Below are 25370 nucleotides of genomic sequence, written 5' to 3'. Positions count from 1 at the left end.
ACTCTAGATCAGTCCCCAGGCACCTGCCAGGAGCAGGAGGAAGGGCAGAATGAGGGTCTCAGGCACGAGTCTGCCGCCCTCCTCAGTCTGTCAGCAAATTGAACTACTTTCCTACTCCTCAAACACGGTTCCTTCTATCAGCCAAAGGGAAAAAGACGGCTGGCATTGGGCGGCAAAATGATGAGCAAACTGAGGCCCCAAGAAAAGAATCAGACACCCAAGGGGTCCGTGTCCAAGCGGGAGCTGAGCTGCCACCCGTCAGGCCTGGCTTCCTCCAGCCCAGGCCAAGGCAGGCGCCCCCAGACACTATTCCCCAGCAGGAAAGGGGAAGGGGACGCCACAGTCCCCAGCTCTACCTCTTTACAAAAACAGAAGCAAATCTGTCTGTGCCCAGGGGAGTGGCTTTGGGCAAGGGCTGGTGGTGGGCTGGGGTTGCCCTATTTGGGTGGGAATGTTTATTAACTGAGACAGTCCCCCATCCTCCCCCTCCCTGTCCTGGCCACTCCCCATGTGGTTTCCTCTGGGCAACAGTTCCTGCTCTGCCTGGTTGGGGACTCTCTCCTAGTGGGTGTCCCAGGGCCAGGAGGGGCTGAGAGCAGGAGGGCGCACTGAGCTCCATCCTCCAAAACACCCACGTCTGGGACTCCCCCTCCTGACAGACAAAGTTCAAGGGTGGGACTGCAGAGTCCAGGCCCAGGAGAGGAAAGACATTGAGGACACCGAACAGTGAGTATCACATATTCCTCCAGCCCACCGCTCGCCACACTCTCCCCTGAATGGCCCCTGGGCCAGTCTCTCACCCGGACTCCTGACCTCTTCCAGGCCTCCCAGCCCCAGGGTCCCCCTGCTATGGCTTTCCCTCCCCTTCTATACCCTATATTCCCAACACCAACAACTAGTGTTAGCAGGTGACCAAGGGGCCCCCTGAGACCCCAATGTTAACAGGCTCACACTCTACAGGGGTCCAGCACCCATCACAGAGCAGCCGAGGGGCAGACTCTCAGTGACAACCATTAATAAGATTCGTGTACACAGACAACAGTGACAATATCCCTAATAGAACTTCCCACCAAAAACTCCCAAATTCCCTTTCCCCTTATGGCAAGTGCCCAGCCAGAGAGTTTAGCCACAAGTGCAGCTGCTGAGGTCTGACACCTGGCACCAGTCTAGAAAACTGTGACAGGGAGCCACAACAGGGGCTATGAGGCCCAGAGTCCAGGGCAGGAAGAAATACCAATTGAGGTAAGGGCGGCCTTGCCTGGGGCGGGGACGCCTCCCACATGTCTCTTCCAAGGATTTCTCTCAAGTCTCTGCATCCATCTCCTCCATGTCTCTCCCAATTCCTCCTCCCAGAAGTGCCAGGTACAAGTTGGGCCACAGAAGCTAGAGCCACAGTCTCTCCTGCCTTCCATGTTCTATATTCTGCTCAGCTCTGATCCAGTTCCCCAACCTCCCCTGCCAGAAAGTTCTGTTTCTGGCACACTGGGACTTATAATCTAAGGCGACTGCCTAAAAATGGACAGAGAAATGGTTTCCCCCTTCCATGGAAGTGTATCTGTATCACTGGCCTATGCCCTGGTTTCAAAGCTGGGTCATGAGTAGGTCTACCAGGAGGCTTATCAGAGTTTATCCAGAGAAGGGATGATCTCTGCTGTCTTGCTTTGGGAGATGGTAGGGCAAAGGCAGTCACTGTTCTCTGCCTGGCAATCACCTCCCAACACCCAACTCCTTCTCTTTGAATATTTCCAAGCTCCTTCCCACCCCACCCCCAACCCCGCCCACATCTACTTGGAGAAAAGATGGCCAGTGACGCCCAGCTTCAGCTGGCCATGTACCTGGATATCATGAGTGAGGAGGACCTGAAGGAGTTCCAGCTTCGGCTGCCTAGGAAGGAGCTGCAAGGACTCTCTTCTGGTGGGGCCCCAGTCAAACCAGACAAGACAGGGGGTCTCGAGGTGGCCTCCTATCTGGTGGCTCAATATGGGGAGCAGAAGGCCTGGGACCTGGCCCTCCACACCTGGAAGAATATGGGCTTGAGTGGGCTGTGCGCCCAGGCCCAGGCAGAGGCAGAATTCATTTCAGGTGAGTAGACAAAGTGCCCTCCGGTGTCTATGACTTTGTGGCCCCCACCCCTGTCACCGTGGCATCCACCACGGCATACTCCCAGACCTTCCTCTAGTCAGAGACTTGGGCCCATTAGTCCCAAGGGTATCCAGGCCCAGACTAGGCAGCCCTTACTGAGCCCCTCATCTGCCAACTTTCCAGGATCGCACAGTGCCCAGGAGAGTCCTTGGGGACAGAGGAGACTGACCTTCAGATGGGCTCTGTAGGGAGAGGAATGGGACTCATGGCAGCTCCCAAGTGGGCACCTCCTGGCCTCCTGGTTGACCACATTAGTGCAGTTGCTTCACCACTCGCGGTTTTAGCTCTTCCATCTATACAGAGAATGGAGCCTGCTGCTGTGGGCTATGGGGGATTAGGAGATAATCCATAGTAAGTGTACAGCACAGATCCATGGGCTATAAGCGCTCAGTCATGGAGGAGCCTGCTGCTGTGTCTGCCGCACTGCTGCTGTTGCTATAAGCAGCCAGGAGGTGGAGGCGCTTTGACTACAAGGGAGAACTGAGGCTCCTTTCCAGAAGGCTCACGGAGGGTCATGATGTTCACAGGGAGGTGGCAATAGGCCAGGACAGAAATTCCCATTCCTGGGTCCCAGATCAAGATCTGATCAGTTGCCCAGTTGTCTGTCTACACACCCCCTCCCATGAGCCTCTGGGGTGGTGAGCCAGGCTGGGTACCTCCACATCTCCTCCCGAGCCCTCTTAGCTGAGACCCGGATGTTCAGCACACAGGAGCCCGCTCAGTCCTGGCTCTGCCTGGCGCTTCTGTAAGGCCCCAACCTGTTTGTCACCCCCACAGCCCAGAGTTCCTCAGCCCACTGCTCCCCGAGTGCACCCAACCTGGAGTCCCCCAGCTGGCCCACGCCCACCAACGTGCTATGGGGCTGGGACAGTGAGAGCCTGGAGTCCTCCCAGCGTCCAGAGCAAAGGGTTGTGAGACACCTGCCTGAGACCTCTGGACACAGCTGGAAAGGTGAGGCTTGCAGAGGTGGCTCAAAGGCACCATAAAGCTGTGGGGGACCCAGCTTATGGGTTTCCGCCTGGGAACCTGTGGGTGGGTGGGCACCTGGGGTGGAGGAGCTGCAGAGGGAAGAGAGCCCAGGTGGGGACATAGGAGCAGTGTCAGGAATACTCCAGTGCTGGGATCACACCCCTCCAACTTGACGATGGGGAATTAGATGCCCACATAGCCAAGGTGGTGATATGGTCCTTGGCCAGGAGAGCTCAGCTCATTAATTTCAGTGGATAATTTCGCTAGATCCTTGAGGACAGAAAGTTCCAAGAACTCTGTTCTCCAGAGGAGTGCCAAGAAGAATGTGGGCTCATCACTCAGCCCAAGTCACTTCCCTCTCCTGACTTCTCTTATTTTACCCTCCACAATCCTGAATCATTCAAGCTGCAAACCTCAGCTGCAGCCTCTTCCTCTTCTCATCCTGCATCAATGCGGCCATGCTGCAGCAGGGCTGGGCAAGCAGGTGCATCCGCACTCACACAGCACTTGAAGACAGAGCCAGGGCTGAAGCCCAGGACCACTCGCCACTGCTGCTGCTGCTCTGCACTGGTCCCAACCCCAGCTTCCTCCCTTCATTCTCCCTCCCTCGGTGCCGTCCTCACTCCTCATCACAGGGCTGCCAGTGATGGCTATGAGCCTTAGCTTCATGGTACTTGGTTTTCTTCCTGACTTTACCCCCTTACTCTATGACATGTGGCAGGTCGCTGCATCCCCTGAGGTCTCACTGTCCTCATCCGAGCCTTCATGCTGCTCAGTTTTCACTCCACACACCACCTGATCCCTCACAGTAATAATATACACATCTTTGTACTGTACACAAGAAAAAACATTTGCATTTCAGTCCAAGGACATGATGGATACTGTGCAGAAGTACTGTAGGAGAGAGCTAGACAGGTTCCATCTCTCTCCAGCCAAGTTTCCTCTTGTGCCCACCAGCTTTCTTCCCTCTTCCCTTCCTGCACAGTGTCTAGGCTACCAGGCACAGCAATTCCTCTCTGCCCCCAACTTGCATAATTTAAATTTTAATGTCTGACAAAAGAGTAAAGAGGGTCCAGCTCTTTAGAATGTCATGTAATTGCTATAAGTTGTTACTTGAAATGGGGAGCTTAAGACTCCCCCCAAATATCTTATCAACATCTTTCTACCTAATGAAGGAAATTTTTGCTTGCCAAGAGAAAGTTCCAAACCAGCCAAACTATATTCTTATCTTTATGTTTTAAAAAACTGGATAACCAACATTCACCTTGTAAGATTGTTGGGAAGACTCAAAATGCAGATGTATAAACATAAAATAAAATAAAATAAAATAAAAAGATACTTAGTAAATGGTAATTTCTTTCTTGTTTTCCCTCACTCCACCCCCAGAAAATCATTCTTCATGCCTTTACCAAGTTCTTCCAAGCTCCCCAGATCATCAGTCACCAAACCAGGAGTCGCCCAATGCCCCCATTTCCACTGCAGTGCTAGGGGCTTGGGAACCCCTAATTCAGCCCAGCCCAGAGCCCAGAAAGCAGAAGGTTCCTGAGACTGGATGGCCCTTGGTGGAAACATCTGGAAATCCCTGCAGAGGTGAGGTCCTAGAGATTCTAGAGAGGATTTAGCAGGGCATGGGCATGGATGGAGGTCAGGTTGACAGGTTCAGCAGAGAGGGACTTGCAAATATCTGAAGCATCTTTCTAAAAATCGGCCCCACTGAGAAAATAATAATAATAATGAACAACTACATACCAGAGACATTTTATGGGGGTAGAGTGGGGAATGGGATCAAAAACGGTGGGGGGGAGGAAAGTGCACTGGACTATGGTGATGGCACACGGGTGATCTGGTGATGGGAAGCTCACGGGAATTACCACTGAGGTGGAAAAAGGCACAAAATGATATAACAATTAACTATTATATTATTTTTTAAAAATTGGCCCCACTGTAATGCGCTGGACTATGGTGATGGCACAGGTGATTTGGTGATGGGAAACCCAACGGGATTGCAACCGAGATGGAAAAATGCACAAAAATATGTAAAAATAAACTACTATAAAATTTTAAAAAAATGGCCCCACCACTGGATTTCTGGCTAATTCACTGTTTTTTGGAGGTCCCTAGAGATTCAAACCTTGGTTCATCATCCAGCAGAGAAAAGCACATTCCCTGGTTTAGTGAATAAGGCACTGGCCTGGGTTCAGGACAGACGGATTTGATTTCCTCTGAGCTTCTTAGCCTCCAAGAGGTCAACAGGAAGCCACATGGCTGTAAAGATTTGCTGGATACTGCCAGGCTTTATGTCCAGTGCTTCCCTTGCTATACACATCAATTACACACCAGTTATGAAATAGATATTGTTATTACCCTACCTGGAAATAAGAAAACTGAGGCTCTAAAGTTACAAGTTCACAGTTCGTGGTGGCAGAGGTGGGATTCAGCTGTCAGACACCTCAGTCCACACCATTAAGCCCGACAAGCTACTCCCTCTGCCATCTGGGCAACAAGGCCAGGCAGACATTGAAGCATCAGGCGAGGAGAGATCTCATGTTCAAAGATATTTTACTTTTTTGTACTTCTGAATCCTCTTTTGTACTCAAATAAGTGTCAAGTTGTAAAATCCATGCTCTTAAAATGTGCCCCAGTCTTGAAGAATCATTTGCGTGAATTAGTCATGCTACTTTCCACTTCAAAAATAAAAACAACAAAGAGAAAGGGAAAAGGAAGAAGAGGGGAGAGGAAAGAAGGGAAATGAAGGGGAAGGAAGGAGGAAGGAATAGAAGAAGAAATGAACAAATTAAAAATCTATTTTACATCCTTATGTTCCATTTCCTTCCCCAAATTAGGAGCCAGAGAAAGATACCAGAAACAAAAAACAGAACGGTTCTGTCCCACACAGTCACTGAAAAATGAGGATTTATACCCCAAATTCATACAGCTGTTACTTCTACACACAAGTCACCCCAGAAGCCATGAGTTCATAATCAAGAGAAACTGGCATCATCCAGTGGTGGAAGAACCAGGATGTTTTATTGACATCACAGGTTTATTTGGCCCAGGGCTGGGTGCCCAGGAGAAGGTTCACACGGTCATACTGCATGGGGATGCTGGAGTCGGGAAGTCCACCCTGGTCAGGCAGCTGAGGAGAGCCTGGCTGGAAGGCCAGCTGTACAGGGACCGCTTCTGGCACGTCTTCTACTTCAACTGCAGGGAACTGAACCCATCACAGACAATGAGTTTCACTAAGTTCATCAAAGAATATGGGGCTGCTCCTGGGGCTTCCATTGGCCAGATCCTGTCTCAGTCAGAGCAGCTGCTCTTCATCCTCGATGGCCTGGATGAGCCAGAATGGGACTTAGAGAAGAAAAGACGTGACCTCCCTCGACTGTGGAACCAGAAGCAGCCATTACGCTCAATTCTGAGCCAGCTGCTGAGGAAAAGTGTGTTTCTCAGGGCATCCTTGTTGATTACCGCAAGAACCAGCGCTCTAGAGAAATTCATTCCGTCTTTGAAGCACCCACAATGGGTGGAGGTGCTGGGCTTCTCTCAGTCTGGCAAGAGGGAATATTTCTGCAAATACTTCACAGACGAAGGCCAAGCAAGCAGAGCCCTGAGCTTGGTGGAGTCAAACCACGCGCTCTGGGCCCTGTGTCAGCTGCCCTGGGTGTCCTGGCTGGCCTGCACCTGCCTGAGGCAGCAGATGGAGCAGGGGCGAGAGCTCTCGCTGACTCCCCAGACCACCACGGCCCTGTGTCTGCAGTACTTGTCCCTGGCTCTGCCCACTCAGCCCCTCGGGACGCAGCTGAGAGGCTTGTGCTCTCTGGCTGCTGAGGGCATCCAGCAGAGAAAGACCCTCTTCACTGTGGAAGACCTCAAGAAGCACGGTGTGGAGGGCGCCATCGTCTCCGCTCTCTTGCCGATGGGCGATCCCCAGCAGCCCCCCTCTGCTCAGAGCTACAGCTTCATTCACCTGTGTCTCCAGCAGTTCCTGGCCGCCATGTCCTGTGTGCTGGGAGAAGACAAGGAAGACAACGATGATCCCAACAGCACCAGAAGTGTGGGGAAGTTCCTAGAACTGACTAGAAATGATGTCTTCGGGTCACCAGCCACACGTTTCCTGTTTGGCCTTCTGAGTGAGCAGGGGGTGACAGAGACAGAGCGCACCCTCAGCGGCAGGCTCTCTGAAGCTAGGCGGCGGGAACTGCTGCAGTGGGCCCTGGAGGAGGCCCAGCAGGCAAGCCCCTCCTCCCAGCTTGGCCCCCTGCAGCTGCTCCACTGCCTGTATGAGATCCAGGATCAGGAGTTCCTCACACAAGCTATGGCCCATTTTCAAGGGATGAAGATGTTTCTTCAAACCGAACTGGAGCTCTTGGTGTTTACTTTCTGTGTGACATTCTGTTGCCATGTGAACAGGCTTCAAGTGAATGGGGGTGGACAGCACAGCAAAGCCTGGAAGCCCCCTGATGTGGTCCTGTGAGTACCCCACCTCCCACCCCCACACACCTGCTGGCTCCACCATCCCGGGCACGGGAGATGCTCGCACTAAAGCTTATCCCACAGACTAGAGGATCCAGGGCACCACTGATTTTTTTTTACATATTTTTTACTTTATATATATATATATATATGTATTTTTTTTACATCATTCTTCATGTTGTACATTTTTCTTCATCTCAGTTGTAATCCCCTGGGACTTCCCACCACCCCTTCACCCATGAGCCATCACCATAGTCCCGTGTGTTCTTCCCACCCCCGTTTTGATCCTGTTCCCCTCTCCACCCCCATAGACTGTCTCTGGTTTATAGTTGTTTGTTGATTTTCATTTTTACTTTATTATAATTGCTTTTGTTTTTTTCCTGATTCCTTACACTCCTGCTATGAGTGGAACCATTGTTCTTTTTTTTCCTTCTAGCTTATTTCACCAAGCATGATCTCTTCCAGGTCCATCCAGATTGCCACAAAAGGCATGAGTTAATCTTTTTTGATTGCTGAGTAATATTCCATTGTGTGTATATACCACATCTTCCTGATCCAGTCATCTATTTTAGGGCAATTGGGTTTAATTGCCAAATCTGTCTCCTAAGATCCTTGCAGTGCACCAGCTTCTGGACTTGGGAAATTAAGCTGTTTCTAGCTACGAATACAGGTATTAGATGTGGTGGTGGCCTGACATGGGGGCCTTCAGAAGTGTTCTGAGTGGGCACATAAGCAGAGACCAGACGGGGAGCAAGAGAACCAGGACACTGGGCTAAGCAAGAGTTTGTAGTGGACAATGGTAAAGGTAGCTCAGAGAGGCGCAGGGGAAACTTAATCTTCGTTACTAAACCACCTCTCCCATGCTCCATTTCTCCCCTGATCTCTTCCTGTCCTTCCTGAGACTCCAGAATGTCTCAGGAATACAGGATGTCTGCATGGAGGCTTACAGAAGGCTGTCAGATTCCCCAAGTCCTACTCTGACCATTGAACATTTTTTTAAATGAAATACGTGTGCCTTGGCTTCACACCCCCGACTGAGGCAGACGCTGGCACCACAGCTCAGTAGAAGAGGGTAGGGCTGCAAATTGAGCTGGCTAACCCAGGGTAGCAGGTGCAGAGGGGCACGTGGGGAGGCTGGTCCTGGGCTGGCACTACCCAGAGTGGCCCTGGGCCCAGAGTGGCAGAGTCCCTGGCCTTTGTGCGGTTGCACACCTGCGACCCCCCACACAATTATATCACCCCCACTCCTCTCTCCCTTTCTCAGGCTCACTCGCTTCCAAATCACAGATGCCTGCTGGCAGATTCTCTTCTCCATCCCCAGGATCCCTGGGAACCTAACAGAGCTGGACCTCAGTGGAAACTTCCTGAGCTGCTCTGCAGTGCAGAGTCTTTGTGAGGCCCTGAGATGCCCCCGCTGCCTTCTGGAGACCCTGCGGTGAGTCCGCCTGGGTTCTGCTCTGATGCGGGTGGGCAGGAGTTCCAAGAAGGAAGCATCTTTGAGACGCTTCTGGCCATGCACTGTGCTAAGTGCCAATTTATGGTAAATACACATAGGCAGGATTCTTTTATCACTCTTTCCCACAAACTCACATTAATCAAGAACCCACACTAACAAATGTATAACAGATCTGAGAAGGGCCCTGTGGTGCAGGTCCTTGAGGAGTGAAATTCTGAGAACTGTTGGGGAAGGGTGTATCCTTTGCTAATGTTGCCCTCTGAGAAGCTTATGCTCTTCAAGGGAAACTTGCAATTAAATGGTCACAATGAGCTTGCCTCCCAAGCACCCCAATGACAGCCCCTGCCCTTGGGGCACCTCTGTCACCACCACACTGCAGTACAGGGCAGGGATAGTTGGGAGCAGAGGAATAAACAGACCCTCCCCCCAACCTTGCTCCTCCTCACTGAGCTTTCCCATCCTCTTCACATGGTTTTAGTCCATGAATATCGAGGACCCAGGCTGTGCTGGATACTCCCCCGTGCCCAGCAGCCACCAGTGGTCACCAGGATTCCATAAGCCTATAGTTGAGCTAGGAACTGAGCTGGCCTCACTGCCCATGGACAGTGACTGCACCCTCTGCATCTCCCCACAGGTTGGTCCGCTGCGGCCTCACCTCCAGCAGCTGCCAGGCCCTGGCCTCTGTGCTCAGCACCAGCCCCTGCCTGACGGAGCTGCACCTGCAGCAGAATGACCTGGGTGACCGGGGCGTGAGGCTGCTCTGTGACGGGCTCAGGCAGCCTGCCTGTCCGCTCAGGCTCCTGGGGTAAGACCTGGGCCTTCAGGGCAGGGGGTGGGGGGCGGGGGAAGGCAAGGGAGCCAGTCACAGTGGCACTAGAGAGGGGAGGAAGGAACAGGTGCCTGTGCAGCCAGCTGGCTTCCTCACAGACTCACCACGACGGTGACTCAGACCAATCTTTTCTCGAGATTTGGTTTTATCATCAGTGCAATGGGACTGTCATTTCCACTGATAGACTATAATGAAGTAAAATGCATTTAAACCAAAGACAGTGAAGGGAATTAATCAGCCTAAGAAGATAAATATTAGACCACAAATGCCAAGTTATACTTCTCATCCAGACCAGTGCTTCCTTTATTCATCCAATGTTTCCCCTCCCCCACCACCCCTCTCCCGGCAATGTGCCAAGCATGGGCAGACACTGAGGACACAGTGTGAGCCGAGATGATCCCACCCCAAACTTCACCCCAGTGGGAACAGGATGAGGGTTACCCACATGTGAATACACAGGGTGTTTCTAAGCTCCAAGTGTGGAAGCTGTGAAGGGAAATATGGCAAGTCATGAGTGTAAAAAGGGGAGGAGGAGAGAGATAGAATTAGAATCAGGGGCCCCAGAAGCTTCTCTGAGGCGATGACATCAGGCTGAGACCTGAAGCAAAAATGGGAGCTTCCCAGCCCAGTCAAGGCACAGCCCTGAGGAGAGAGAAAGGCAAGGCAGACCCTCCCCACTTAGTCTCTTGGATCCTCCTTTCCTCCGCATCCTGAAAACAAGGCCAGAGGCTCTTTGTGTCTGATCCACCTTCCTGTGGGTCCCGGCTTGGCCCATCACACTCTAAGGGAGCTGCCAGGGCCTCCAGCACCCCCACATCCTGTCCCTGTGACATCTCTATACTCTGCTTTCCATCTCCAAGTTGACCCCCAGGAGCCACCACCTCAGCAGGTCTGTGTGGGAAGTGGCACATTCCGGGAGGTTGGGCCTGAGGAGCCTGGGTGTGGTGGGGTCCTGAGAGAACCAGCTGCCTCTGTGCTTGCAGGCTGGACCAGGACCGGCTGAGTGAGGAGGTGACAGAGATGCTGCGGGCCCTGGAGGAGGAGAAGCCTCAGCTGCACATCTCCAGGACACAGTAAGGGTGTGGGAGTCGGGGAGAGTGAAGAGGGTGACAGACTCCCTCCTGCTGGCACAGGGCTCAGGGCTGGTTCAGAGCCAAGAGGTTAGAAAAAGTCTAGTAGTGACTTATACAGGCCCAGGAAAACACCTAGAAACCACTGCAGCCAGAGAGGGGGCTGTTTGTGTGTTTGTTTGCTGGAAGCAAATTGGAGCATGGAAGCCAAAGGGGGGTGGGAGGGGATGGTGGCTGGGGAGCCAAGAATGAGAAAGGAGAGTTGGGGAAAGAGCATCTATCAGCCTGACACACACACGGACTTACACTGGGTTTGAGGGGCAAGGCCCAGGAGCAGATTCCCTGGGGAATCTGCTGAGCCCCGCCATTCTCCTTGTTCTGTGCATTTCCCACATAACTGCAAAGTACAGATGTCCCCAGGAACTGACTGCTGTACCCTGAAATAGAGGGAAAGGGCTTGTAGGCTAAGGAGGAGGAGCCATTGATCCTGAGCAAGGAGCCCTGAGGCCCACAGAGTGTGAGGTGCCCAGCAGGGAGCAAAGGTGGGCCCTCAGGAGCCCAGCCCAGTGGGAGGCAGGACAAGTCCCTGCACTCACTCCCCAGCCTGCCTGGCTGCATCTGGGGTCTGTGAGTACTGATGGGCCTCTTGAACCCTATAGGAGCTCTGAGAGCAGGGAGGGTGGGAGGGGGAGCTCTGAGAGCAGGGAGGGTGGGAGGGAGGGTGAGCTGGGCACAGAAGAGTGGATCCAAGCACAGGCAGAGGCTCAGGGCTCAGTTCCTGGGGGTGGGGGGGCTGCCAGGGGTCTGCAGCAGCACTATGTCCCCACCCTGGAAGCACCTTAGGAATGCAATTTCTGGGAGCCCACCGCAGACCTGCTGGATCTGAATCCTTGGGTGGCCAAGGGATCTTTGTTGTGACTAGCCGTCCTGGTGATTTTTGACACCAAATTAAACAATCATGTCTGGAGGTGGGTGAGCAGGAGAGCTTTTCCATGAGGGGTTGGAGGAAGAATAGGGGTACAGTATTTTAATACTGGAGAATAGTAAAAACTTTACATTTTACCCCAAAAGCAATAGGGATCTTTTTGGGTCTTCAGCCGTGATGTGATAGACCAGGTTCAAATGAAGATCAGCTGCTGTGTAGACGGTGGGCTGGGAGGGACAAAGACACAGCAGTGGCTCCTGCAGAGACACCAGGGCCTGGGACCAGGGGACAATGTGCAGGTGAGAAAAGAGAAGAGAGAGGAGGATATTTTGGAGGTCATACCAAGGTGATCCATCAGCTCTCAGAGCAGGTGAGGGCTGAGTCAGGATGACACCCCAGTCCTGGAAGGGGTGGCTGCGTGGATGGGGCACCTATGTAAGGAGACAGGGACTGAGGGAAAGGCTCGGACATCCTGTGACTTCACACTCAGTGAGTTTTAAGGGGGATATCATGGAGACAGCTCCAGTGACTCCCAGATCTCAGGAATATGAACAACTCTATCCAGGGAGCCAAGTGTGACCAGCCCTGACGAGGACCCCAGAGGAGGAGAGTGGAGCAATCATGCATCCTCACTCAAGCGGAAAAGACCAGAATTAGGTATTTGATGTGAGGGCCTGGCAGCAGCCTTATTGGGAAGATGGAGGAGAAAAGGGCTGGGCGAAGGTCATCCCCCCACAATCTTGGGTACGCATAGGGCAGGAGCCCCCAGGAGAGCCCATCCACTCTAGGTCCTGGTTTTGATTTCTCTCCCTCCCACGCGGATGACTCCTCCCCTGAGCATCCTCATGCCGGACTCTGAGCCAGGACCTGTCTGTTAAGGCCCAAGGATTTCTGGCACCTGGGAATCAGCCCCCATCCCTGCCTGACTCTCATTTGACCCCCATTCTTCTCACAACCTGCCTGCCTGGAGCCTACTGGGGGAGAGACTCAGGAACAGGGGGCTGGGAGAGTGGCAGGTGCTCGGAGGCAGCCTCTCAGCAGGCAGGCAGCCAAGGAGCAGGGACGAGGGCTGCAGACACTCTCCCTGCTGTGGTTCAGGCCTCCCTGGAAAGGGCCTGTCAATCTCCCAGCTTAAGGGCTAGGGAAGACCTCATGGAAGGTCCCAGGGCTGACCCTGCCCTGTCTGTTCCAGAAGGAAGTCCTCTCCGAGTAACGCAGGCCGAAACCCTCTGTCTGTCTTCTCCTGGCCTTCTGGCTGAGCCGCACATGGAGCCTCTGGGGCCTGAAGATGAGTTCCTGGGCCCCCAGGGGGCTGTGGCTACAGAAGTGATTGACAAAGAGAAGAACTTATACCGGTGAGTGAGGGGGCTCTGCCTGCCTTTCAGCAGGATGGCTTCTGACACATCATCATCCCCAGATGGGTTCCCCCAGAGTCTCTCTACCCCATCTGCAGGCCAGGGTGTCCCCTCCCCTTTCCAAACCACCATGAAAGGTCAGAGCTAAACTACTGTGCCAGAGCCTTTATTGGTAAGAGGTTTACTTATGAAAACTGTCTGTCATACACAGCAACAGAATACAAGCAACTTCCTCTGAGCCATACCCAGCTTCAGCATTTTGCCAAGGTCGTTTAAACTATTAGATTTCCCTATTTTGTTTCTATAGTATTTTAAGTCCAATGTCAATCCTTACATATTTTTGACACATTTTGAAAAAATACAAACAAAAACATTTTCTACCACAACCAGATGCCACCATCACGCCAGCCTTTCCCATCCCCTGAGACATCCAACACTTCTGCACAGCTGGCTCTTCTAAGCAGAATCCATTTGATTCTTTATGTCTGAATCCCTTTGACTTTTTGTATCTCTTAACTCTCATGTAACCTTTTTTCTTCTCCCTGCTCTGGTTTTACTAACACCTACTATATGCTGGGTCCTGGTTTTGTACCTGGCACCTGAGGTAGAAATGACTCAGCACCCCTGAGGTTCCCAGTCATGAGTGATAAATGTCCATAATCACGATCCTGGCTCCTTACATCACTTTCACAAGCACTGCCACAAACATGATCTCAGCTGGGAGAGGAAGTCACTCCCAACATGCACAACCGCAGCTGACACCCACCATTTGTCACACTGGGAGCCTTGGGGAAATCACTCCTGATCTCTGTAAACTGTTGTTTCAGCTCCAAGTCTTTCTTATCAACGTCAGCATGCAGTTGTTATTTATCAGCAAACAGGCCCCTTAAGAACAAAGGCACTTCATCATCATCATTAGAGAAACAGCTCCCCACCCTGGCCTGGGTGAAGCTGCCCCCATGTATAGGTCACTTACTAGTCCATTCTAAACCATTCCTTGTCCCTAGTTATGGGACAGATAGGGATTTTGAGGTTAGGGAGGTTCTGTTCATGCTCAGGACCCACCTCCAGAGAGCAGAGGAGCTGGGCTCAAACCCACACCCAACTGATTGCTGTCCCTGGGCTCGCAGCCGCCCTCCTAGGTCTGCCAGCCCTGCATGGGCTCGGGTGTCCAGAAGATGCCCGGTGAGTCTGTGACCAGTGTCACCCTGTACCTCTTCTACCCAGAGCTCACCTCCCCACGGCCGGCTCCTACCACTGGCCCAACACGGGTCTCCACTTTGTGGTGAGAAGGGAAGTGACTATTGAGATTGAATTCTGTGCTTGGGACCAGCTCCTGGACACGATTGTCCCCCAGGACACCTGGATGGTGGCAGGACCGCTGTTTGACATCAAGGCGGACCCAGGAGCCGTGGAGGCTGTGTACCTGCCTCACTTCGTGTCCCTCGAAGGTAGGCAGAGGGAGGGTGGAGGTTGCTTACCCTGATGGGGGTGATAATGGATCTTCAAGGGGCTTCTGATGCCATGTCCTGAGGGAGGAGCTCACTGCTTCCCCAGAGTGAGAGGGGATCAAGAGCAGATTCAGTTTTTCCCTCATCCCACTGTGCTCTAGGCATGTTTTGGGAAGCACTTTAGTCTCCTAATATCCTGTCTTTTTTGACTGAATTATTTAAAAGTTTCCCTAAATGGAACGTAGTGTCCTCAATAATAATAGTAATAACTAGCATTTACTCAGTGCTTTTTATACAGGTTACATCTCTAAAGTTCCCAGAAGGAAACAAATACAGTATGTTTGACATCTCTGAGGAGACTTTCAAAAGACAGGACTGTTTTCAAAGGAAGAGTAAGAGAATTAACAGTGTTGAGTTCTTAGGGACTAGCAAGCAGAGGAAAGTCATACCACTCCCAGAGGCAGGGAGAAAGCCAGTGCACCAATATGCATCTGAAAACTGAACCATGAAAGATCAGGGACTGCTCAAGCTTTCTCACCTACAAGATTTCTCACAGATAAAGTTGCAAAACATTGTGAGCTCACAATCAAAATTCTTACAGCGAAAAATGCTCCATAAAGGAGAAATAGCAGAAATTACAAGAAGTAGAATCAGGGCCCTCGCTGGTGGTGTAATGGGTTAAAGCACAGCACTGTGAAGTGATGTGTCACCACTGCAGCACGAGTTCAATCCCCGGCCAGGGAGGTGACCCACATGGTCTGGGTCATGAGGACCCAGTGTCTCCTCCTGATGAACCAGAGAGGAAACTGAGGCTCAGGTTCATGAAAAGGCTTGACCACAATTGGAATTCAAAACCAGAATAAGAGTTAAACCCACACTCACCCAGGTCTGCCTGGGCCCTTTTCTCCCCAGCCTCCTCTCGGTTGATTCTGGACCAAGATCTGTGGCCACAGAGGACTGTCCATTTGGATTCTGTACACAGAGTAAGCAACAAAACATACAGAACTGGCTTGTAGATTGCCTATTCTATGCCCAGCTTAGAAACCAAGCCCCTTCCAGGTGTCCCCGGTGCCTATGGTCTGGGCCCAGCTTTTTGCTATCCAAGACGATCATTCACTGTCTAGTGCGGCCTGATTCAGGACAAAGGCGCTGCCTGTTTCACCATCGTAGGGAGTTTCCATACCAAGCTATCAACCTTCTCTGATGAAATTCTCCTGCTAAACACAGAGCTCAGAGCTTCCAGCATCTTAGATTCACCCCAGAGACCTTGACTCCTGGGCATTCTCACCTCCTACAGGACCAGCTCCACAGGGGAACAGAGGATGAAAATGTGGGCTCACTTGTTTAAAAGTTATTAAGTTATTAAGAGCTTGAAGATGGTAACATGCCACACTATGCAGGTGTGAGGCCATTCAGAGCATGGCACTCTGTGTGACTGCACAGACCATGAGTCCACGAAGCCATCCTAGCCTGGATCCCACACCCCCACCATCCACCTCCTTCAGCAACTCAGACCCCGACTCCCTGCAGGGCCCATCCTCCTGAGAAGTTAGTCCACTGGCCTGCTCGCTGGGCTGCCCACAGGGCAGGAGGACATTCCCACAGTCACCTGGGCGATCGCTCCCAGCCCCCTCTGCCCTCCCCACCTGGGCGGGAGCACACCTGCACTGATTGCTGGAAACCACCATGTATCCCATCTCCTCAAGCTTTTCAGCCTGGAAAAACGCCTCTGAACTGTACCACAGAATCTGGAATGTCTCAGGATGAGCAAAATGCATCTTCCAAGGACCTTAGCACCTTTTCCTCCCAGACGCCAATGTTCCCAGGAGGAGTGGGCCAGGGTGTTTGGGGGAGGGGGAAATACAATGATCCAAATTGCAGGCTGCGATGCTCTCGGAGAAGCTGCATTTCAGCACTAACATGGCAGATAACCCATGCTGCCCTAAATGCTTTATAGACACAAGCTCACTTAATCGTCACAGTCACTGTGGAAGGTGATGCTGTTGGTGGCTCCACTTTGCAGAGGATGCACAGCAACTTAGGTCACTGGCTCAGCTCAGAGCTGGTGAGGGCTTTCTCTGAGGGAAAACTCTAGCACCTGTATCATTACCCTGGGATCAGGCCACAGGCCCAAGGTCAGGTCTAAAGGCGAGAGGCACTCAATTCCTGGAGAGGGAGCAGTGGAGACATGGCCTTGGAGAGCAGCAGTGGCAGCACTGGGGACATCAGGGTCCCTACCCTGGTCACTGCCTGTCTTCCCTGAGGGGCCTGAGCTCCAGATGGCCGTGGCTTTATCCCCCTTCACAGCTGTATCCACAGGCCTGTGTTTGTTGAGCACAAAGAAACATTTGTTGAGCACTTTGGTTTAATAAGGGTTGGTGAAGCTCGGGGTCAGCCAGGCCAGCTGTGGAAAGGCCCCTTCCATGATAGCCAGCCCTGAGTGTGCCTAGACAGGCCAGGCAAAGGTGCTCAGGGAGAAGGACTCGCTGCCAGTGACACTTTCCCAGCCACCACCCAGCTGCTTCCCTGAAGGTCAGGGTCGTCCCTGTCTTCGTCCTTCTCTCCCCAATCTAGCAGCACAAGTGCACAGTCAGCAAGCAGGTTTGGAGAAAATGACTGCCGCAGACTAAAGAAAAGGCAACATGTGCAGGAGGTCAGTGATCTGATCACCTCACCCCAGGATTGGGGTTTTCTGAGATGTTTCCCGATTTAGCAGGGAAATCCCTGAACACACCAAGACAGTTGGTCCCACCTAACAAAAAGGCAATGTGAAGATACATGTACCTTCCAGAATCCAGTCAACCTCAGCACGGGACGGAGCCATGGAGAGGAGTCTGGGTGCAGGAATCGGGTCCAGGGCTGGACAGACTCATGACCATGGAAAGCACTCCAGGCCCCACCCACCCCCACCTGACAAAGGGAACATTCCAGTGCTGTGGAGAGTGAAGTGAGTTCACAGTGGCAGCAGCTCCTAGAGAAGCATGTGGAAAGCATGACAAGTGACTAAAACATTCACATCCTTTCACACATTTCTCAGATCTTGAGACTCGTGGAGCAAGGCAAGAATTCCAGGGAACTAGAAAAGCTTCTTCAGGAATGTGTGCTGTGTGGGACTGTTATCATGGAGAAAGTTGGAAGTAACCCCAACACTGAAACAAGGAACGAGCAGTGGAGTGGACTACAGATGATGTGTCCACTAGTGGGAGTGGATGCTGTATAGTCCCTAGAGAGATCTGACAGAGGTGGGACAATCTGAACTCATAATGGGGAAAAAAGGTCAGATAAAGGCTAGAGGAAAAGGGAAAGATGGTTATCATACTGGATTGTTTGGTTAGGTGAGAGGTGAACTTGCATTTTTACATATTACAATTACCTGCACTGTGATACTATTTTTCACACAAAAAGAAGAATTTAATGAATGAGTAAACTTAAAAAACTTTCTCAGGGCCCCTTCTGGCATTACCATCACTCAGTGATGTCCTAATTGGTGCCTCTCCAGCCTCTCCAGGGCCTAGTCCAGCCGACTGGATGTCATTGTGTCACTGATGTCATTATGTTGTCCAGAAACCACCTCACCTCATTGCAGCAGTTGTCTGGCAACCTGGGGATGAAGCCAGGACCCCTGACCTCTATGCCAGTGTCTCCCCACCACCAGCCTGCACCCCTCAAGCTTCTTCATTGCATCAGTGTCCTATGGTCGGGTCTGTGCTGTGGTCAGGCTTGTTGGTACTAATCAAATACATCAATTCTGACTGATTTAGTGTGGGAAATGTGTAGGGTAATTCTTGAGTGGCTATCAGACTTAACCAAAGACTGGAGAACAAGTCATCAAAAACGGAAAGGACACAGTAGTTCTCAGCCCAAAGGCCTGAGCTCAGGCATGCCACCTCACCCTGCCAGGGACCCATAGGTCTGCTCTTCAGGATCCCACTTCCCCACCAAGCCTGGAGCAATAAACCCTCACCTCTTGAATCCCCTCCTTGACAGGCGACCACGTGGACCCCTCCCAGTTCCACGTGGCCCACTTCACAGAGGAGGGGATGCTGCTGGAGAAGCCAGCCAGGGTAGAGGCGTGTTACACAGTCCTGGAGAACCCCAGCTTCTCCCCCATGGGGGTTGTACTGAGAATGATCCAAGCTGCCTTGAACTTCATTCCCATCACCTCCACCGTGTTGCTCTACCATCACCTCCACCCTGAGGAAGTCACCTTCCACCTCTACTTGATCCCCAGTGACTGCTCCATCCGGAAGGTGGTAACAGTGGCAGGGGGCTGGGGCTTGGCAGCAAACATGAAAAGCAGCTGAGAGACACAGAATAGGCCAGCTGAGAATAAAGATGCGTCTTTCCAAGCAAAAACCTTGAAGTGGATGAAGACGCCTGCCCCTGCTCAGCCATGGACTGGTGTCCTGGCTCCCTAAAACTTCCCCAGCCAGGCTGACTGCTCCATCACTGAGCTTTGGACAAGCCTCCCAGGAGTCAAAGGCTGAGAGGGCTCCATGCCCAGAGTTGTGCCTTCCCCCTCACACATTCCTCTTTGGCAGTGACCCTACCCCTACCCTGAAAGTAGAAAAGGCCACGTGTGTGCTCACAACGTGACCATGAATGGCTGGGGAGGGGGAGGGGTGGTATAGCTCCCTCCACCCACATAAGCACAGAAATACCATTTCCCTTTGTTCTAACCAGAAACCTTAAGGCAGAGTCTCTGGGCCAGAAGCCCTCCTCCCTTGACCGTAGTTCTGTTTGCACCTTAGGCCATAGATGATGAAGAAAAGAAGTTCCAGTTTGTGCGTATACACAAGCCTCCCCCGCTGACCCCCCTGTACGTGGGCTCCCGCTTCACCGTGTCTGGTTCAGAGGAGATGGAGATCATCCCCCAGGTGACACAGAGCCTATGGTCACCACTCACCAGGATCAGAGCTCAAGCTTGGGGATACCTGTGGGCCAGGAGTTAGAGCTTTTCCAGGGACAGAGGGCACTGGGGTTGAGCAGAGAGTAAGTCAATTTGGGGAGAGCTGAATGGGGGGGTCCCATGCAATAGGAACGAGGTGGTGACTTGGAGGCACTGAGAGGTGCTGGGCTATAGAGGGTCCTGGCCCTAAGTCAAAACTACCAGAACACACTGATTTAGTACTTGTAGAGAGAAAACACACTCCATGGGAATCCTTGGGGCCTCTCAGTGGAGGGTGTTACAAAGAACCTATTGTAAGAGTTGGGGCTTCCTTGAGTAATTTGTGAGAATCTAAGACAATGGAGAGTTTCTCTTGATCAGTTGTCTGACTGGGTTGAAGATGAGGGAGAGGCAGGGAGAAGGATCTGGACAGGGTGTGTGATCACTACATTTAAGATGAGTCCTGGCTTGTTTATGCCAGGTCTTTGATTCTGAGTCAGGATTTGCAGAAAGAAAGGACTTAGAAAGAAAGAGCAGTGAGTGCATGCAAGCAGCAGATATTTCAGTGCAGATCACCTGAGTGTCCCTAGGGGGCTAAGCAGGATCTAGCAGGTGTTGGCTTGAGAAGGACAATCCCTGTAGGATGAACAATGACTCCTCACCAAGCGGCTCTTTCTCTGCTCAGGAACTAGAGCTCTGCTATCGGAGCCCCAGGGAGATGCAGCTCTTCAGTGAGATCTATGTTGGACAGTCGGAGTCGGGGATCCGGTTGCAAATAAAGAACAAGAAAGATGGGACCGTGGTGTGGGAGACCTTGGTGAAACCAGGTAAATCAAGACAAGTCCAGACAGCTCAGCAGTCGGAGAAAGTCAGTGTGTGTGTGTGTGTGTGTGTGTGTGTGTGTGTGTGTACACATATTGGCTGGTGAGAAGAAATAGCTCAGAGAACTTGCATGGCTTTTTCTAGTCATATCACATAACCAGAATTTGCATTCAAGTAAATATTTGCTCCCTGATCACCCCCCTGTACCATGGAGTATTCATACTACCCTGAATCAACAGAGTGTAACAAGCTCAAAGCCTTTGGAAAACTTTCTTATGACAGCTTGTACATACGATGAACAGTAATACCTAGGTATTATATGGATGTATGGATTAGCCAATATCTATACCAGATAGCCTGACCTGGATTTTCAGATATTTTCCAGGAAGATGACTAGGAAGTATAGTGGAGTTTTGGGAGTGGCAGAAATCTTAAAATCTCTTAGTCCAAGAATCAGGTCCCCTAAGTAACCCTTAGTAGTTCTTAGTCCTTTTAGGGACATCCAGCCTTGTCGGCTGTTGAAATGGCGAGAATCTGCCTCTTGCACCACTGCAAACAGGCTGCACAGTGTGGCCTTAACTCAGGCACAGCTTTAGAGGCCACCACAGCCGAGAGCCACCAGCCCCAGCGCAGACCTAGCTTTGAGTCCCACTCTGGCTCTCACTTGCAGGGTGATCTTGGGTAATTTACTCTCTTGAGTCTCAGGTTCCTCATCTGTAAAATGATTGCCTAACTCGTGGGACGTTGGAAAGATTAAATGCAATGACCGTGCATGTCTTAAGCAGCGGTTCTTAGGAACTACCGCAATCTGATTCTTCTTCCTCATCTGACCTCTTCCTCCTCTGAGTCTTAGTTCTTTCCCTGAAGCTGACAGAAGAATCTGTCCCCTTCTCATGGAAAAGCCCTTCAGGTGCGTGACAGCTGCTCATTGGCTGCCTTAAGTCTCCCTTGCATGTATTTGAGATCTCCAGTTCCTTATATGGGGGTGAAAATCCTTTGCTGTCCCAGCCACCTTCCCACAGTAGACGCTGCCACTTGCGGCTGATCAGGGTGGACTCTGAGGCCATCCACACCATGGAGGACGATGACGCACTCACCCTCCACCCTGCACCCCTTGCTCCCAGCACCACGACCTGAGCTCCCCTGTCTGTGGCCTCCTCCCCACATTCAGGTGACACTGAAATTGAGTGATCAACTCCCAGCTTTTGTGCGTAGGAGCAGACATGGATCCCTCTTCCTATTTAATGCAAGTAACTGTGCAAAGCCATTCTTTTGTTAGTGGCGGTGGTGATTTTTGCTTTTCCCTAGCTGCTAACAATTATACATTACTTCTAGTGCTAAGTTTTTCCTGACCTCAATGACTGATTCTAATACTGATGTCCAGAACAAACATATTTGATCTACAAGAATCTAGAAGCCAAAACAGGTTGATTTTTGCTCAGGATACCAGATCTCAAATAGTTTCATCTTTTCAGCAAGACGCTTGCTTAATTCTGCACGAGGGTTTCATTCAGATCAAGACTGGATATAACCAAGTCTAAAATATTGGCAGGGGGTGGGGATGCTGCTGGAGCTCCCTCTTCTCCGTCTCTCCATTTCTCTCTCATACTATGTCCTTTGGCCTCAATGGCACCATTTGCCTAAGGAAGGAATTCACCTAGATGATCCCCAAGACTTCCCGCCCTTATGCAGATCCCATCACAATGTCCATAGCTTGTACTCAGAATAATAGAATCTCAGAACCCCTTTTTTAGATGTGGGACTCGGAACCCCGCTGTCACAAATGCTTCTCTCTGTCCTCAGGAAACCTCAGACCAGCAGCCACACCGGTTCCTGTAGCCCCGACAGGTCAGTAGCAGCCGAGAGACACAGGAGCCAGGGCAGCTCTGGGCACTTTGTGGCCCTGGACGGAAGGAAGGGACATGGCAAACCCCACGGGTCGGGCCCCATGCCCCCATACCCCCCATGGAGCCTGCACCTCCCAGGAGCCTCAGTGCCTCATGAACCCCACCCCACGCCTGCCCAGCTCAGGCAGGATGCCAGCCTAGCTGCTGACACCAGGGAGGGACAGGTGCATCCCAGGGGTGGGGGCGCCAGAGATGCAGACGAGGAGGATGAAGAGTCGAGGTGGCTCCGGCAGAGGCTGCCGCGGGTGCTCCTCCTGGTTCATCCCGCCTCATCTTCACCCCCAGACGCCCCGGCCTTACTACACTTTGTGGACCAGTGTCGGGAGCAGCTGGTGGCGCGAGTGACCTCCGTGGACCCTGTCCTGGACAAGCTGCTCGGGGAGGTGCTGAGTGAGGAGCAGTATGAGGCCGTCAGGGCCGAGGCCACCAAGCCGGCCCAGATGCGCAAGCTGTTCAGCTTCAGCAGGGCCTGGGACTGGGCCTGCAAAGACCGCCTCTACCAGGCCCTGAAGGAGACCCACCCCCATCTAATTGGTGAACTCTGGGAGAGGGGGGACAGTGGAGGACGCTGAGGGCTCTGGCTGAGCTTGGCGGGGGACTTCTGCACCCTGCATGAGTCCTGCCCTCCTGGTGGCTCTTGAGTCTCAGTTTCTTCATCTCTAAAGTAGCAGACCTGAGTTGCCTCTCGCTGTAATTGTTGTGAACTCTGGTAACCTGTCTGCTGGGCAGTGATGTCCATGCCCCGGGGTGCCACCTAGGCACCCAGCTGCACCCTGGCTTTCACAGGCAGCTGCCCAGGTGAGTGACAGCACCTGCTAGAGCTGGACCTGAGGACCTGGCAGAACATCCCCAGAGGAAGGGGTAGGGGACATGGCCCTGGCCACTTCTGCTGTGATAATGACAATGGACATCTTGGAGTGGCGGGGTTTGAATGGTATGTGATGAGAACAAAATCTGATTTATTTTACTTGTCTACTTGCATTTTTTGTGTGTTCTGTTGTCTGTGCTGTCACTGGAGTCTACATGGAGTCCCGGAGCCAGGAGAGGGGAGGAGAAGCCGCGGGGGATTGAGCGAGGCCTCACTGAGACGCCTCCTCCTATGAGACCTGGCCTTACCCCTGGCTCAGGTCCACTGCCCTGTGCCCCCAAGGCAACTGTGTCCCCACCCAACAAGGCATGTGTGCGTGGCCCTGTCCCCCCAGCTTTGGTGCTGGTCGCCCCCACACACTAGACAGTAAGCTCTCTGGGGGCAAAACCATGTCTCCACTGTTTGTCAGTTTATTTCCACTGCCACCATAGTCATGTGGGGTATTGAGTGAGGATTTGCAGGTGACCTATAGATTCCATTTCCAAAACTCTTCCAAAATACATACATGAATCTCTCATGGCCACCAAACAGTCCATTTACTAATTGGTTCTCTAGTAATGATTCCCAAGTTAGCAGACCACTCTCATGGCCCTAGTGAATCAGTAATCTAATTATTGAAATGTGCTGGTATTAAAACATTTCTACCCATGTTGTTTTCAACTCATCTGGAGGTGAGTATGTTGTACCCAGCTCTGGGAGCTGTCTTACTATGAAGGTGGAGTCTAGCAGGTCACCCACACGTGAGGAGACTCTTTCCTAGGGTCCAGGTAGTGGTAACTGCTCTCAGGCCCCAGTAAGACAAGCCTCTGCAGAAGGTATAAATTCCTCAGAACTCTGCATCTCTACTTCCGAGATGACAAAGTCCTCACAGTTATTTTGCTGATTTGAAGGGCTCCAGTTCAGCTGTCTGTTTCCTGCTCAGTGTGGCAGGTATACTGTATACCTTTTTTTTTTTTAACTATTTTTTTAATTTTCTCATTTTTTAAAAGATTTATTTATGCATACAGAACTGGGGTACAGGCCAGAGGTGCAGGGGAAGTGAGAGACTTCACCAGAGACAGAGTGGGGAACAGAACAGGCAGATAGATGAAGCACACTGTTGAGGGGAGCAGCGGGCGGGTCAGGAGAGGCCTGCCACGCCATGTGGGTCACCTCGGGTCTGGGGATAGAACTCACACTGAAGCAGCTGAGGCCTGCTTGCAGTGCTGGTTCCTAACCCTCTGAGGCACCAGGGAGGTGTACTGTGTATCTTAAGGGCAAATACGCCCTGTTTGCTTGAGAGTGTGTTTCTTCTCCAAGTGGCCCAAGTCCCCTTTTAAGCCCTTCATAAGTACGGAGAATACTGTGAGGACAGAACTATTTGTTTTGTTGCCTTGCTCAGTATCACATTGCACAGAACAGAACCCAGTGCTTGGTCCAAATTTATCTCATTTTCAAGGCAAAATCTAGATTCCCCTAGAGGAAGCTCTGATCCACTAGAGGAAGCTCTGTTCCTCTCCACCAAGAAGCACAGGTGGTGTCAATAGTTCACGGTCCATCCCAGAAGTTGTTGCCCAGGGTTTAGCTCCCACTTAGGGCTATAAGGATTGTTAGGAGCCCCCAGGAGGAATCACTGCTGACAGGGAGTTGGGTGTCCCACTTCCCTCCATGCCGGCTCTAAGGAAAGAGCATCTGATTTGGGAGGACACCAAACGGACACTCCTGTCCTGAAGATATTTTAAATAGCTAGAGGTGACTTCAAAGAGGGGGCAAGCACAGGCATCATTGAAGCTGAACCCAGAAATGTGTGAACAGTCTGCTAGTGACCACCATCCCTGCCCTGTTCTAAAGGTGTTACATGTATGAATCATTAACCCCAATGACAACTCTGTGTTAGCCAGACCAACAAAACCCATGTGGTATGTACATAGAAAGAGGTTTATTTGAAGCAATTGGCTCTCATGATGATGGAGGCCGGCCGGCAATTCCAAAATCCAGAGTGGGCCTGCAGTCTGGAGAGCCGAGGCGCGGTTGCTGCCACCTGCTGGCTGCATTCCCTCTGCTCCATGGAGTCAAGCTTGTTCTCACAGACCTTAGGGAATGAATGACCCACACTGTGGACAGTCATCTGCTAATGTCAAATTCACTCATTAAAAAACCCTCAGAGATGGTGGTGGCACAGGGGTGATTTGGTGATGGGAAACCCATGGGGATTACAATTGAGATGAAAAAAAAA

General features: G+C 51.8%; 1 protein-coding gene across 1 annotated transcript; it reads left to right on the top strand.

Annotated features, from left to right (window-relative positions):
- The first annotated feature begins 1799 nt into the window (after positions 1–1799).
- On the top strand, positions 1800–22859 carry NLRP1 (NLR family, pyrin domain containing 1). The gene is made up of 14 exons (XM_012726088.1): positions 1800–2082; positions 2920–3093; positions 4498–4701; positions 5955–7581; positions 8849–9019; positions 9675–9845; positions 10853–10942; positions 11599–11618; positions 13057–13219; positions 14447–14670; positions 18658–18920; positions 19422–19547; positions 20244–20426; positions 22521–22859. Exons 1-14 carry the CDS (start codon positions 1800–1802, stop codon positions 22857–22859), a joined length of 4038 nt encoding a protein of 1345 aa, XP_012581542.1.
- Positions 22860–25370: the final 2511 nt, after the last annotated feature.

Source organism: Condylura cristata, unplaced genomic scaffold, assembly GCF_000260355.1.
Source record: "Condylura cristata isolate star-nosed mole 26May11 unplaced genomic scaffold, ConCri1.0 scaffold00017, whole genome shotgun sequence".
Taxonomy (NCBI): Eukaryota; Metazoa; Chordata; class Mammalia; order Eulipotyphla; family Talpidae; genus Condylura; species Condylura cristata.
Note: the sequence above shows the minus strand (reverse complement) of the source record. Positions and strands in the feature narration are given on the sequence as shown.